The 16650-nt window shown below is 50.6% G+C and overlaps 1 protein-coding gene across 3 annotated transcripts in view; it reads left to right on the plus strand.

Annotated features, from left to right (window-relative positions):
* The first annotated feature begins 3323 nt into the window (after window positions 1-3323).
* Window positions 3324-16650, plus strand: part of MYO18A (myosin XVIIIA) — a 100273-nt gene continuing 86946 nt past the window's right edge. For all 3 annotated transcript variants that reach the window (XM_065910296.1, XM_065910297.1, XM_065910291.1), the window contains exons 1-2: window positions 3324-3445; window positions 15272-16352. In XM_065910296.1, the coding sequence (XP_065766368.1) occupies window positions 15354-16352 (999 nt within the window). In that variant the 5' untranslated portion in view covers window positions 3324-3445; window positions 15272-15353. The remainder of the gene's footprint in view (window positions 3446-15271; window positions 16353-16650) is intronic.

Raw genomic sequence — 16650 nt, forward strand, 5'->3', positions numbered from 1 at the left:
TGTTGTACATTCTGTGGGTTTGGATAAATGTATCAGGACATGCATCCATCATTGTAGTATCAAATAGAGTAGTTTCACTGCCCTAAAAATCCTCTGTGCCCTGCCTATTCATCCCTCCGTTATCACAACTCTGACAACACCTGATCTTTTTATTTATTGTCTCCACAGTTTTACCACAGAGTTGGAATCATATAGCCTTGTCACAGTGATTTCTCTCGCTTAATAATATGCATGTTCGACCATGTCTTTTCATGGCTTATTAGTTTATTTCTGAATAAGAATACATTATCTGGATGTATCTCTGTTTAACCATTCAGCTACTGAAGGATATCTCGGCTGCTTGTTCAGTGTTGGCAATTATATATAAAGCTGTTGTAAACATCCGTGTGCAGGTGTCTATGTTCTCAAGTCCATTAGGTAAAGAACAAGGAGGACAATTGCTGGGTTATATAGAAAGAGTGTGTTTAGCTTTATAAGAAACTGCCAAACTGTCTTCCAAAGAGGCTGTACCATTTTGCATTCCCATCAGCAATGAATGAGAGTTCCTGTTGCCCCACACTCCCTCTAGCATTAGGCGTTGCCTGTGTTCCAGTTATTGGCCTTTCTAACAGATGTGTAATGGTATCTTGGTGTTTTAATTTGCAATCCTCTATGACACGGGTACCTTGGACAGCAAGGAGATCAAACCAGACAATCCTAAAGGAAATCAACCCTGAGTATTCATTGAAAGGACTGATGCAGAAGCCGAAGCTCCAACACTTTGGGCACCTGATGCGAAAAGCCAACTCACTGGGAAAGTGCTTAATGCTGAGAAAGATTGAGAGCAGATGGAGAAGGGGGTGACAGAGGATGAGGTAGTTAGATTCCATCACCGACTCAATGGACATGAGTTTCAGCAAACTCCTAGAGATAGTGAAGGACAGGGAAGCCTAGCGTGCTGCAGTCCATGGGGTTGCAAAGAATCAGACTTAGTGACTGAACAACAACATGACGTGTGATGAAGAACATATTTTCAAATGCTTATTTGCCATCTGTATATCTTCTTTGGTGAAGTGTATATTCAGGTTTTGGGTACATTTTTAAATCGAATCATTTGTTTTCTTATTGAATTTTGAGAGTTCTTTGTATATTTTGGATAACAGTTCTTTATCAGATGTCTTTTGCAAGTATTTTCTCCCAGTCTGTGGTTTATCTTCTCATTCTCTTGACATTGTCTTTTATGAAGCAGAAGTTTTTAATTTTAATTTTAATGAAGTCTAGCTTCTTATTCTTTCTTCTTCTCATCAATTCTTTGTTTCATAAATTATGCCTTTGATACTGTATATGAAAAATTATCACCATATTCAAAATCAGCTAGGTTTCCTCCTATGCTACTTTTTACAGTGTTGTGGATATGTTTAGGTCTATGACTCATTTTAATTTTTGTGAAGGGTGTAAGGTATGTGTCTAGACTCTTTTTTTTTTTTTTGCCTGTGGAGGATGTCCAGTTGTTTTAGCACCATTTGTTAAGAAGACTAAATTCGTTTGATTTTCAAACTAAACTTTGAGGTGGGCATTTTTAGCCCGTTTTTTCAGATGTAAAAACTGAGGCACAGAGAGGTATTTGTGTCACTCAGAGTAATACAGGTAGACATGACAGAGCTGACGTTTGATCCCAGGCAACCTGACTCGAGTCCATGCATTCAATCCCTATCTATAAAAATAATGTCTTCTTAATATGTTTGTTGTGAGGAACAGAGATAGTGTTTAGCACACAGTACGTGCTCAGAAAGCAAGTGTGATAGTCATTGTGCTACCTAGCTTCCCAGGTTTCATTGAAGTGTCATGTCCTCAGAGCAGCCTCCTTTCATTCCTTCAGCCAAACGAGCCATCCATCATAGCATCATCTCATCATCCAAGGGATGACAGTGTGGTGAATCCTGTGTGCACGCTAAGTCGCTTTAGTCATGTCTGACTCTTTGCTACCCATGGACGGAGCCTGCCAGTCTCCTCTGTCTTTGGGATTCTCCAGGCAAGATTACTGAAGTGGGTTGCCACACCCTCCTCCATGGGATCTTCCTGACCAAGGGATCTTCCTGACCCAGGGATCGAACCCACGTTCCCTGCATTGGCGGGCAGGTTCTTTACCACTAGGGCCACCTGGGAAGCCCGTGGTGAATCCTACTGCAGTTAAAGTTCACCCCTCAGCCTCACCATGTGAGTTCCCTTGCGAGAGGGTCCAAATCTGATATCTCTGTGTTCCTCAGAGTGCCTGGTGCTGCCCTTGGCACTTAGCAGGGTCTCAGCAACAGTGTGTTGAATTAACTTTGGATTGCATGCTATTCCCTTATTCAAGATGCACATTCTGGGTGTGGTCTCTTCCTCAGGATTTCCCAGCTAATACTCAGCTCTTAGCTCCTGAATCCCCTCACTTGAACCTTCCCTGGTCTGTCAGGTTGGGCCACCTCTGCCTGGAGAATTCCGGGTTGGGCTGTTTATGGAGGCAGCTGCCCTTGTCTGCTGCACCCTTTTTCCTGCACCACCCGGCTGTTTCTTCCACATTCTGGGGTACCTCCCTTCAGCGTGGACACAGCCTGTAGAAGCGCCCACCTCTCTCTCAGCTCAAGACATAAGCCCTTTCTTGGAAACCTGGTCTCTAAGCGCCTCTGGCCTCTTCAGGAGAGTCTAACATTCCTTCTCAAGGGGTAGAGCAGCTCACCTGATATTGACGCGACATGAGGACCCAGGGGCAGACCTCATTCCTAAGAGCTTCTGAAGCTGTTAATCTTGGTATTGTTTGGCTCCTTTAGGGAGTGCGTGCCACTTATGGTTATCACCGCTGGGTCTTGGTTCACTCCCATAGACAGCTCCACCTGAAGCATGCCTCCCTCAAACCAGCCCACCAGGAATCTGGGGGGTACATCCTGCCAGTGCCCCCTTGGCAGCCCCTGCTTTGGACTGGGCCATACCGCATCCTCCAGCATCATCCTGTCTGCCTCTGCAGAGCTGCTCTGGGGAGATGTGACCCGCAAAACTCAACTGGACAGCACTGCCCCGGGAAGGCACCCTCTTGAACACCGCCAGCAGAGTCCACCGGCACCCGCCTGGGACAGGGCCTATCTTATACACTCAGCCTGACCCCAGTGCCCGCCCTGGGCGCGCCCAGCAGCCTCGGATGCCCGGGGCAGAGCAACCTCCAGGCAGGGCCTCTGGGACCCTCACAGAGGTCTCCAGGGCAGCGCCCGGTGCCCGCCTGGCCCGCTCTGGAGGCGCGCCCAGGCGCTGCCAGGAAGGCCGTCCGTTTATCCCCGGAGCCGCCAGCAGGGAGCTCCCTTTCGGTTCGGCTCGCGCGGCCGCGGGGGGCGGTGCTGTGCTGCGCCGCGCTGCGCTCCTGCCCGGACCGGGCCGGGGCCGCTGGATGCCGCGTCTCCGCTCCTGCTCCCTGCCGGGCGGGCTCCGGCGGCCGGTGAGTGCTGGGCGGCGGGGGCGACCGCTCGGTGACCGGCCGGGCCCGGGGTGGGGGTGGAGGGGCGGCGGGGCGGGCTCGGGCCGGGAAGGCGGGCGGGCGGCGGGGCCCGCCGGCTCCTCCTCCTCCTCTCCTGTCCCCTGGAAGCGGCGGCCCGGACTCCCGGCTCCGGTCCCTGGCCGCGCCGCGCAGCTCGGCGCCGGGGACGCGGGGCCGACCGGGAAAGGGGGGCGGGAGGGCGAGCTCCGGCCCCTTTGCCTGCTCGAGCGGCGCGGGGTGGCCTTCAGTTTGGGAGGGTTCGGGACTGGGGGGAGCCCAGGTGGCCCCGAGCTGCGGGGTGCAGGCTGCAGCCTAGGGGTGTAAGGGGGATTCTTGAGGCCAGGCCCAGGCCCCCCACCCTCGACAGACCGATGGACCGAGGTTCGGAGGAAGAGCCCTTTATCCCTCCCAGCGGCCTTCAACCCTTTCATTGCCAGGCCGACACCGGGCTCGTCTCAAAGGAGCAGCTGCCAGACAGCTGGCAAAACAATGGAGACCCTGCTTGCCTGGGCCCCCTCTCCTTGGGACAGAACATGGGGGTGGGGGGTGAACCGTAGGCTGCGGGGATTAGGGCGTGCAGGCTGCCCCATGCAACTGGCTGCTCACCTCGCCTCTCCCTGCCAAGGGGTGGGGTGCGTGTGGGAAGGTCGGCCCGCCTGCCCCAGGCCTCTGGGAGAGACTGACCCGACGCCCCGCCCTGCGAACCTGTCATGCCAGTTGCTTCACCAATGGGAAGGGGAGGTGGTAAGGTTCGCAACCCCCCTACACACCCCCATCCCCACCCTACCCCGCACCGCCCTGTTGGGGGTGCTACTGGTACCCAGCCTGGTAAAGAGTGGGTGCTGTTCCTGGCTGAGATAAGGCCTGCAGGGACAAGGCCTGCAGGGACACACTGCATATTGGGGCTTTGTTGGGGGTGGGGTGGAGTGGGGGGTGGGGGTGTCACCCTGTTGCAAGGCACGTGTGTCCTGCTGATTAGTCGGAGAGGCTGCCAGTAGGGAGGGGGAGGATGCAGGAGGCTGCCAGCTGGGTTTTGAAGTGGTGCTCCCTTTGCCTGGTCACTTGGCCAATGGGGCAAGTGTTTGGCAGTGTCCTCGTGGTTTGTGTTTGTGCAGGGAGGCCTGGGAGGATGCTTCCTGGGAGAGCTCTCCTGCCTAAGGTCTTCCTGCCCTCAAATGGTCCCCCCCAAATTATGGAATTGCGTTTGCTCCCCGCTTCACCATGGCAATGATTGATGTGGGTTCATTTTGTCTTTTGGAGTGCCTGGTGGCTGAGGAGGCCTAGTAAAACCCCCATATAAAGAGTTAAATGAGCTGAGTGTGTGTGCACTGCAGTCAGGCTGGTCAGGATGGAAGGTTGTCCAGGTGATTAAGAGCAAGATCACCTTAGCAAGACATTGAATCTAGATGGTCAAGCTGCCTTTCCAGGTGCTTGCCAGGTCTGGAGCCCTTTTCTTGGGCAGGTTGGTATCCTGTTGTCATGGCAATGGGCTCCACCTTGCCTCCTGTTCTCCACCCTTCTTAGCTCAGAAGTTGCTTTCTATTTGGGGATATTGAAAGTTACTCTCCTGAGGTCTCTGGCTTCCGGACAGACCTCACTGGCTCTTTGTCAGTGGCCTGCAACCTCCTCAGCTTCCCCTCTGTCCTTTTATGATGAAGACTTTCCAGGAAATATCCTCCTGGTTGCTGGACATGACTGGTTATATATAGCCTCGGGTGGAGGTGTGCTTGTGCATTTGGGGTTAGGAACATTGAAGCTGGGGCTCAATTCCAGGAAGATGGTGGGGGAAACTATTGTGTTGGGGGGTTAGGGGAATGAGAAGGGTCACAGGTGAGAGTGCAGGGTGGGTGAGGGAGGGGGGAATGTTGATTGTCACTTCCTGTGGGAGCTTTGAGCTTTGAACAATCGATGACCTGGCTCCTGGCAGCTCTGAATATCTGGTTTGTTTATAGTCTCTTGGCCTGGCTCAGGTGCCAGGGTGTGTGCCCGAGGGCTTCCTCTCATGCTCCAGGCTGTCTTCAGAAGCCTTCAGGTGGATATGCACTTCCTGAATCCTGCCTGCTCCCTCAAGCTCCAGCCTGTTGCCTGGAGCCCCCTTCATTGGTTGAGTTTGTGGCGGCTGCTCATTGAGGGGTGCGTGTGTCTTCAGAAAGCTGAATCTGAAAACTCCAGGGTCCCCCCAGAGGCAGGCACCTGAAGGTGGACTGGGAGGGGCAGAACTGCGGTTTGTGTGAAAGGGAGAATCCACCCTGCTTGGGTGGAGCAGAGAGCTGCTGGAACTCAGGAAGCCTTGATCCAGGCTTGCTGTGTCACACACAGGTCTCCAGGGCAGCAGGGCTTTGCTGACTCTTTCTCAGTCAGAGGTCAGCCCTCTGCTAGACCTCCCTCACCTGGAGCGGACACCAGAGACTGGAGCCAGAGCATCCGAGTGAGCAGGGTCCCGTGGGTGGCCCTGGGGCCCAGGCCTTGTCCTAGATCTCTCCTGGATGTGGCGGGTGAAGCCGAGGGGCTCTGGCCCCATGTAGTTTAAACATCTGAGGGGATGGGAGGGCCCAGCCCACGCTGTGCTATGATTAACAGGCTTCCCCGGACTTGGGCTGGGGGCTTGATGGAGCTTTTAAGTTCTGCTTTACATCAGGCCCTGGGGTTCTTTAAGGTCTGCTCACTGCACCTCCTCACCCCACCCCACCCCCCTTCACCATTTTTTGAGGCAGCCTAAATTAGAGGGTGAGGTGGTGCAGTGGTGGGAGCTGGATTGGGAAGGGTGGGGAGCAGACCTGAAAACCCCACCCCACCCCCACTTTCCTGTCTTTTCTCTTGAGGTAGGAATTGTGTGGCTTGTAAATTATACACATTCCCTTGACATTTCAAATAGTTTACAGTCAGGCAGCAGTTTAAATTGTGGACTGACGATTTTATAGGGCCCAGGGCCCTTTCTCTCAGCCAAGTACTTTAGAGTCACTCACAAGGAATTGTTTTTGTTATTCTCTAGTATTCAGAGATGTCGGATAACTGGGCTGTCGGTCATGCAGCCAGTCAGCGGGAGAGCGGGATTCGAACCTGCTGGGTGGTTCGAATTGAACGAATTGAACGGAATACCTCTTCGGCAAAGGCCACGTCTGAAGTCTCAGGCCCCTGGAGATTTTGGAGTTGGACTAGCTGAGGTCTAGAGAGTGGACGGGACTGGTTCAAGGTCACCCCGGAGGTGGGGTGTGGGGATGTCAGCTGAGGTTGGTGCCCCGCGAGCTGCGGCAGGCCCCGCAGGGGGCCGAGAAGGCGTTCCTGGAAGAGCCGCGGGGGACCTGGCGGGGCTGCTGGCATCGCTCCCGCACTCGTTTCTCCCGGGACCCGCGGGATGGTTGCGTTCCAGGGGAGACGGTATCGCTGCGGAGGCGCCGCGGGGCCGCGGCTGCCCCGGACCGGGCCGCCTGGAGGTGCCAGGGTCGAGGTTCCCCGCGCGGCGGCGGGCTGGGCGGGGAGCGGGCGGGCGGGCCCGGCTGATGTCATGTGAGAAGCGTGCAGACGGAGTGAGCGAGCACACCTGGAGCCAGATAAGCTCCGTGTGACCCGGCCGTGAGTCACGGGGCGCAGCGGGGCTCAGCAGCACCGCCCGGAAGAAGCTCCGCGGCGGCGACAGGCGTCACCCTGCGCTGTCCCGGGGCCCCGGCCAGGTGCCGGGGGAGCCCCCCACCCCGGGCCACTCGTGCGATTGCTCGGTGCGGGCGGGTGAGCCGGTCAGCGCCCATCAAGGCCTCGGGGCCGTAGGAAACGGCCGCTCAGGGAGGTCAGAGGCCGAGCGAGAGAGGCCGGCTCTCTTGGGAAAGTATTTCCTTTGTATTTATTTATGAGTGCAGTCGGGGGGTGAAAATGGGGGGGCACTGACCGTTTTAAGTATCCACCCACAGCAGCCGAGTCTGGGCGCCCTGTCTTGGGATTCTAACGTTATAGTTTCCATTTCCTGGGGTTTCTGCTTTGCCAGCTGCAGGGTGACCCATTTAAATCTGTCCCCGACTTAAAGCCACAAGACACCAATGAGATCTATTTTAACCAAGTCCCTCAAGTCACTTTTTTCAAAGCATGAGAAAGCAAGCTTTGAACTTGCCCTTGCAAACCCCTTTACAGCGGTAACGCTAAATGGATTGCTTACTACTTTGTCAAACCTTCCTTTTTTCTCTTTTGAACTTTAAAATCACAAAAGTAACACGCTAAAAAAAGGTTCGATCTCTAGCAAGTCTACAAGTGTTACCCCTCTTTGCCACTACTCCACAGAGAAAATCACGGATATATTTGTATAATGGATCTTTCCAGGCTATTTTTTTTTTAAACTTGTCATGAATATTTTATATATTATGTATTTATAGTTTAATACTCATATTTTATATAAACAGAATTTTATATAAATTTTCTTTCTGTGGGAAATAAAGGACATGAAGAAGAAAAATTATACATAATCCCACTATCTAAAGGCCCTAGGCTTAAGTGAACACATGCAGGCACACACACACGTACCCCTACCAGCTAAATATTCTCACTGTCAATAATTAAAACAATATGGACAAAACACAGAAGTCGCCTTTGATGCTTTCAAAATCTTTGTCTCTTTCCTAGAGTATACATTTTTCTGTACATGTGGAAATACTATACATAATACACATGTATATATATGTACCCATATACATAGCTTAAAAGTTCTTAGTAAAAATTATATACTATCTGGAAGCTTTCTTTTTTCATTAAACAATAGAATATAGAATCTTTCCAGGTCAGTATATACAAATCTACCTCATTCTTTTTTTTTTCCTCATTCTTTTAAATAACTGTCTAGTTCTATAATTATAGCTATTACCCCAGTGATGGATATTTAGAAAGATAGAATTTTGCTATTACAAACAATGCTGCAAAGATTAACCCCATTTATTGTGTGAATATATCTATAGATGTCCTATAAATGGAATTGCCCTGTCAAAGAATATATATCTTCAAATATTTTCATAGATACCACAAACCTGCCCTTCTTATATCAATTTATATTCTCATCAACATGTATGAGACACCCTGCTTCTCATCCTCTGATTGATGTTATTAATCTTGGTACTTTTTACTAAATTGCTAAGTGAACACAGTATATCTCTGTTTTATTTCACACATCTGTGATTATTATTGAGGCTGAATACCTGTTTGTGTTTGTTGGCCATTTATATTTCTGCAACTATGAATTGTTTGTCCTTATCTTGGCCATAGTTTTTATGGGGCCTCTGGACTTGAGCCAGTGTGATCCAACTTGGCCCTGTTCTCACTGGGTTGCCCTCACTTCCTTGGGTTTTACTTTCCATTCACAAAGGTCCCGTCCAGCATTAAGATTGTTTGTCTAGGGACTTCCCTGGCATTTTTGTGGTTAAGACTCTGAGCTTCCAAAGCAGGGGGCACAGGTTCGATCCTTGGTCAGAGAACTATGATCCTGTGTGCCTCACAGCAGAGTCAAATAAAAAAAAGATTCTGTGTCTAGACTTACTTTGTTGCACTTGTGCTGACAGTCTTATGTACTTTATCACCCTCTCTACCATCCCATTTAGATGGCAAGGCTCTGCCCTGCTACTGTTGGGTACCATTTTTGAGGGCTTCGTCTGGGCTAGGCGTTTTATGAAAGGTATATATATGTATTTCATTTAATCCCCATGCCTTAAATGGCAGGTACTGTTATCTCCATTAAAAAAAAAAAATGACTTAAGTCATTGCCTTAAGTGACTTGCCCAAGATTGCATCGATATTAACTCAAATTTGTTCTCAGCTTTGTTACCTGATACCTGAAGCCCTAAACTCTATCATGAATTTTATTTATCTTTATATTCCCTGCATTTGGTAAGGTGCTTGAGAAATAAATATATTTCCCCAACATTTTATCACAAAGCTCTGCAAGCATTTTAAAAAGTTAGAGTTTTGCAGAACCTTCTAGATTCTACAATGAACATTTTGTCTGCGTGTGTGCTTAGCCATGTCTGACTCTTTGCAACCCCATGGACTGTAGCCCGCCAGGCTCCTCTGTTCATGGGATTCTCCAGGCAAGAATAGTGGAATGGGTTGCCATGCCTCCTCCAGGGGATCCTCCTGACCCAGGGATTGAACCCGAGTCTCCTTTGTCTCCTGCATTGGCAGGTGGATTCTTTACCATGGAGCCATCTGGGAAACCACAATGAACACTTTACTATGCTGTTTACCACATCTTTATCCTTTGATACAACCCTAAGCCATCTTACTTTTTTTTTTTTTTTTTTTTGCCACACTGTGTGGCTTGTGGGATCTTAGTTCCCTGACTAGGAATCAAACCTGGGTCATGGCAGTAAAAGTGCTGAGTCCTAGCTACTGGGTCACCAGGGAATTCCTCCATCTTACATTTTTTATGCATCTCAGAGTAAATAACAGACACTAAATATACCTTGCCCCCAAAATGTTAGCATACATATAACATAGAGTTCAGTATTTGTTTACAATTCTTTTTGTCTTTTGAGTGTTTCTTCCAATGAAGAAATAGCCGCACCAGTCTTCCTTGATAACTGTTACATCTGTTAACCCTAGTCCTTATCAAGATATGTAACATGAACATCACCCCAAAAAGTTCCCTCATGCCCTTTCTCAGGCAATTCCCACTCCCAACCCACCCCTGCTTCCCAGAGGTAGCCACTGTTCTGATATTTTTTCACCATAGGTTACTTTGACTATACCAGAAGTTCATTATAAATAGTACCAAACCAGTAGTTCAAGGCTTCTTTTACAGTCACTTAAGAGATGGAGAATCCCAGGGACAGAGGAGCCTGGTGGGCTGCTGTCTATGGGGTCGCATAGAGTCAGACACGACTGTAGCGACTTAGCAGCAGCAGCAGCAGCAAGAGATGTTTTTGAGATTCATCCTTGTTGTGTGTATCAGTAGTTGTTTCCTTTTTATTGCTAAGTAGTATTCCATCATATGACCCTGTAAATTGAATTGATGCATATTTGTTTTTTAAGTTTTATTTATGCGTTTATTTTTGACTGTGTTGGGTCTTTGTTGGTGCACTTGGGCTTTCCCTAGTTGTGGCAAGAAGGGGCTACTCTCTAGCTGCGGTGCCCAGGCTTCTCATTGAGATGGCTTCTCTTGTTGTGGAGCATGGGCTTTAGGGTGCAGGGCTTCAGTAGTTGTGGCTCTTGGGCTTTGGAGCGCAGGCTCAATAGTTGTGGAGCACAGGCTTAGTTGCTCCATGGCATGTGGATCTTCCCAGATCAAAGATCAAACTGGTGTCTCTTCCACTTCCAGGGGGATTCTTTACCACCGGACCACCAGGGAAGCCCGATACATGCATATTTGAATTGAATGGTCCTTGTCTTCAAAATGCTTTATGTCTTAATGTGATAAAGCAGCTGAGTTGATTGAGTCAATGGTATTTTGCTTAGATTTGGGGGATAGTAGGGTCAACATGGAGAACTTCCCAGATGGTACAGTGGTAAATAAGCTGCCTGCCAATGCAGGAGACATGGGTTTGATCCCTAGGCTGGGAAGATTTCCTGAGGAGGAAACGGCAACCCACTCCATTATTCTTGCCTGAGAAATCTCATGGACAGAGGAGCCTGGCGGACTAAGTCCATGGGGTCACAAAGAGGCAGACATGGCTGAGCGACTGAGCACACACACACACACACACAGAGGGTCAAGATGATTCAGGTACATATCCTAACTTTCATACATACCTTTCCTCCACTTAAAATTAGGAAAGACCTCCTGGAGTAGGGTGAGGGATGAAAAGCAGAGAAGTGGATCAAAACAAGTTATCTTCACTGGAGGGAGTGAGAGATGAAGGGGAAGTAGGTAGAAACTGCAGCCTGAAACGAGTGGGGAGGTAATGATATCATTACTACTAGAGACTTTGAACTTGAGGACAGGAGACATAGCAAAGTCCACGGTCTATAGGAAGTTGACAGAACCTGGGTCTCTGGCGAACTAGGCTCTGAGACATAAAGGATTAGCTGCAGCTGTATTGCAGGTCTGACCCTGGAGGGGGACACATTTAGAGCCAGTAGCTCTAAACGTGGGGCACAGGAGAGAACCCAGGCCACAGCCAGGCCTGGTGATTGGAGGGACAACAGTGAGGAGGGGGGATCTTGTGAGCTGTGCAGATAACAGTGGCAGGACAGGGGGTGATGAGAGAAGGGCTGAAATGGATCTAGTCTCCAGAGGCCCCAAGGATTGGGATGAGCGAGTGGTGACTTTGGCAGAAAGTTAATAAATAACCTGTGTCCACAGGAGACTTAGATATTTGGAATTTTAGAGCTAGAAGAGACCTAGATCATGTCGTCCAACCTTGAGCAAAGTGACAGGTTCAAGGTCCCCCAGTGATTTGTTGGCAGATCCAGGCCTAGATACCAGATCTTCTAACATTTCCTGCCAGCACCGTCCCCCTGTGCTCTGCTGTGACCGTCTGCCGTTTCGCCGATTGCAATGACAGTGAGGGACAAGCTTTTGCCGAGACAGCCCAGAGATTCTAGAATTCTGGGGGCTGTTTTCCGTTGATACTGCTCAGATATCTAGCCCCCAGCAAAGAGCCAGGATTGGGTAAGGACTGCAGAGTGAGAACTGGAGACCATAAAAGGTGTCTTGGTGGGACAGCATTGGAGGCAGCGGGGTTCTCTGTGGTTGAACTGGGGCTGAGATACTGGTTTGTTCCCTCCAAGTCCCCAAGGTGGGTTTCTTTCCCCATTTCCCCCACAGGTCCCTCTGGAACCATTTTCTAAGCTAGCCTTTTAAAAGCATGCATGTAGTGATGGGTGAGAGGTAAGATGGGCAGTGATTAGCCAGAAATCCTTCATCCTAATATATGGTAGGTCTGTCCACACCCCCATCAGCATTCAGGAGGAGAGGGAGACTCACTATGTTGAAATAGAGCTCTGAAGAGGCAGTGCCTGATCCAGGCACTCCGCCACCCTATCTCAATCCAGGTGCAGCTGCTGGCCAAGGCTGTTCCTGGGTTTGTACTTCTTGGGCCCTTAGATTTCCTGGCTTTCCGCCCCCAGGTACTATGCATGGAGCAGTAAGAACTAAAGACAGGGAACTTCATTTTGTCAGGTAGAAACTGAGGTCAGAGGGGGAGAAGGGTGCCTGCTAGGTCCACAGGGAGCTGATGGCCAGATTTCCCACCTCTTTGGATATGCTGTACAACAGAAGAATTCTCTAGGCTTGTGCTGCCCAATCTGATAGCCACAAACCACACAGGGCTGTCAAATACAGTAAGTCCCTTACTTAAGAACCTTCACGTTGCAAACTTTCAAAGACACAAATGTGTGTTCCAGCCCCTGTATGCCAGCTGATGGTTGTATTGTACTACTATACTTTTCAAGGTGCAGTACTGTAAGAGTAAACATGTTTTCTTTATTTTTTGTGTTCTTTTAATCTACATATTAGTTATATGGAAAGTATTATAAACCTATTACAATATAGTACTATATAGCCAATTGCGTTAGTTGGGTACCTAGGCTAACTTTGTTGGACTTGTGAACAAATTGGACTTACAAACAAACTGAACTTACAAATGTGCTCTTGAAACAGAATTTGTTCATATGTAGGGTGACTTACTGTACTTGAAATGTGGTTTGTCTGAATTGAGACATGCTCTGAATGCTAAACACACACTGGATTTTGAAGACTTAATATGGAAAAGAGAATGTAAAATATCTCAATATTTTTATATAAATAACATGTTGAGATGTCAATATTTTGGATATATTTACAGTAAATAAAGTGTATTGTTAATTTTACCCACTTCCTTTTACCTTTTGTTTTTTAATGTGGCTGCTAGAAAATTTACAACTCCTTATATGACTCGAATTATATTTCTCATGGACAGTGCTGCTCTAGAAAAGATACGATGATCTCTCAGGAGCCACATGGGTCAGGGCGCTGGGTGGAGCAGAAACAGTCAACCAGCACCCCTGGGCCCTTGGGCATTCCTGGCCCTTGAAGCCTTCCTAGGCACTGAACCTGGGCTGGGAATCCTTCTCAGAAGAATGGGGAGCCCAGAAGGTCCTCTTGGTTGTGAGGATGGGGTACACTGAAGGGAAGGGCCTCTCCAGGGCTTGGCCCGAGTTCACTGCTGCAAAGAGGAAGCTTGTAGGTCTTGGGTCTAGAACTCAGAGCAGGAAGCTTTCACGGAGAGAGAAAAAATTACATTTAATTTCTAATTAGGTGGTATGGCCTACTTCTTGTTCTCTGCTGGTTAGAACAAGGAAAGCTCTCTCACTCCACCCCCACCAGGTTTTTCTCTGGTCCTGTCCCCAGGCGGGTGTGCTTGGGGATGGGAGGAGGTTGGTACCATAAACACTAGAGCTCTGGAGCTAGGTTTTTCTCTCCGGCTGCCGCAACTTACTTCCCAAGGCTATATTTAGGTGTCGGTCTGGGGAAAAGGATGTGAGTTTTTCAGGATCCTGTTTATCCAGCAGACCCCACCCCACCCCCACCTTGCAGCTGTCTGTCCTCTGTTCAATCTGGAACTTCCCCCTTACTTCCCTCCCTGCTTCACTGTGGGCGCCCAGGCCCTAGAAAGAAAACAACATTTGCCATTGAATCCTGCAGTTGCCACCTACTAGCTGTGTGACAACTAACATATACTTAATTTTCGGAGCCCCGTTTTCTCATTTGCAAAGTAGAGATAATGATACCTGCCTTGCAGGGATGCTGTGAGGTTCAAATGAGATAGTGTAAAGGGCCTGGCATTATGCCTGGTGACTGGCAGTCATTAAATAAGTGTTGGTTCTTTGAGATCTGTCCAGCGGTGGCTCAGGCAGCTGCTTCAGGCGTAGCAGGTTTAGGAATGAGCCCAGGAGCATGTGACGTCTGGTGCCTTAATGGACAGTGGCTGTGGGAGGTCACTTGCCTTGTTCCTTTGTGTTTGAATCTTACGTTAGGTCCCAGGTTGACTTGATGGCATCCTTTAAAAAAAAAAAAAAAATTTATTGACCCATTTTTTGCTATGCTGGGTCTTCATTGCTGCATGGGCTCTTATCTACTTGCGGCGAGTGGGGGCTTGCTCTCTAGTTGTGGTGCTCAGGCTTCTCATTGTGGTGGCTTCTCTTGTTGGGGATCCGGGCTCTAGGGTGCGCGAGCTCTAGGGCCCCGGGGCTTCAGTAGTTGTGGAACATGGGCTCAGCGGTTGCAGTTCCCAGGGTCTACAGCACAGGCTCAACAGTTGTGGTGCATGGGTTAAGTTGCTCCACGTGGCATGTGGGATCTTCCTGGATCAGGGATTGAACCTGTGTCTCCTACATTGGCAGGCGGATTCTTTACCACTGAGCCACCAGGGAATCCCCAACAGCATCCTCTTAACCAGGAGGTTAGAGCTCCCAGATGCCACCGCTGTGTACACCTAAGTGTGAGTCTATCAGGGATTACAGGAAATGATAGACTTTGGAGTCTGGTCTTCTACAAACTTACCTCGTTTCTTTATTTGTAAAATGGGAGTAACCATAGACCTAGCCATGGCATCACCAACTCCATGAACATGAGTTGGAGCAAACTCAGAGAGATAGTGAAGGACACGGAAGCCTGGTGTGCTGCAGTCCATGGGGTCACAAAGAGTTGGGTACGACCTAGCGACTGACCCACAACAGCAAGAACACCCAGAGCAGTGTTAGGAGGGTCACCTCGAGACGTGTTGGGTGAGACAGCGCCTCTGGCACGTAGCTGGCCCTCAGTGACGGGCGGTTGTGCTCACTGGTTGGCCACGTCTGGGCTCTGCTGGAATAACCTCTCTCTGTTTCCGTCTGCAGCGGCAAGGGCGGGGCACAAAGGCCCTGTACTAAGCACCTGTAATCATCTGGGGGTGCCACCCCTGGAAACAGCGCCCCCACCATGTTTAACCTCATGAAGAAAGACAAGGACAAAGATGGCGGGCGGAAGGAGAAGAAGGAAAAGAAGGAGAAGAAGGAGCGGATGTCGGCGGCGGAGCTGCGGAGCCTGGAAGAGATGAGCCTGCGTCGCGGCTTCTTCAACCTGAACCGCTCCTCCAAGCGCGACTCCAGGACGCGCCTGGAGATCTCCAACCCCATCCCCATCAAGGTGGCCAGCGGCTCGGACCTGCACCTGACGGACATCGACTCGGACAGCAACAGGGGCAGCGTCGTCCTGGACTCGGGCCACCTGAGCACAGCCAGCTCCAGCGACGACCTCAAGGGCGAGGAAGGCGGCGGGCGGGGTTCGGTGCTGCAGCGGGCGGCCAAGTTCGGCTCCCTGGCCAAGCAGAACTCGCAGATGATCGCCAAGCGCTTCTCCTTCTCCCAGCGCAGTCGGGACGAGAGCACGTCGGAAACCTCCACCCCCTCGGAGCACTCTGCCGCCCCATCTCCGCAGGTAGAGGTGAGGACCCTGGAGGGACAGCTGACGCAGCATCCCGGCCCTGGCATCCCTCGATCAGGACCTCGGTCCCGAGCCCCGGAGCTGGTGACCAAGAGGTTTCCGGCTGACCTGCGTTTGCCCCCGGTGCTGCCCCCACCACCCCCTGCCCTCCGGGAACTGGAACTGCTGCGAAGGCCCACCGGGGACTTCGGCTTCTCCCTGCGGCGCACCACCATGCTTGATCGGGGGCCCGAAGGCCAGGTCTACCGGCGGGTGGTTCACTTTGCGGAGCCCGGTGCGGGCACCAAGGACCTGGCCCTGGGGCTGGTGCCTGGTGACCGTCTGGTGGAGATCAATGGACTCAAGGTGGAGAACAAGTCCAGGGATGAGATTGTGGAGATGATCCGGCAGTCTGGGGACAGCGTGCGGCTCAAGGTGCAGCCTATCCCAGAGCTCAGCGAACTCAGCCAGAGCTGGCTGCAGAGCGTGGAGGGACTCCGCAGGGAGCCGGCCCATGTGAGTGTTTGCCTGGGCAGCCAGGGGTGAGCGGGGGCTGGGTATGCTGGCCTCTCCGGCGTTTGTACCTGGGAGGGTGGTTGGGGTACCCAATAGATATCAGAGCCTAACAAGTGTGAGGGGTGATGCGGTCCCTTCCTTGTGCTCCGGGACAACTTATCTGGCCAGTGGGGAGAAGTGACCCCAGCAGATGTGATATACTGCAATACAGACTGTATGATACCTGAGTGGGCTTGTATGTCCTGAGCCCTAAATTGAGGCATTGAGAAAGCTAACATGTGCCACTTCCAGCTATGAG

This window comes from Muntiacus reevesi, chromosome 18 (genome assembly GCF_963930625.1).
Source record: "Muntiacus reevesi chromosome 18, mMunRee1.1, whole genome shotgun sequence".
Classification (NCBI taxonomy): Eukaryota; Metazoa; Chordata; class Mammalia; order Artiodactyla; family Cervidae; genus Muntiacus; species Muntiacus reevesi.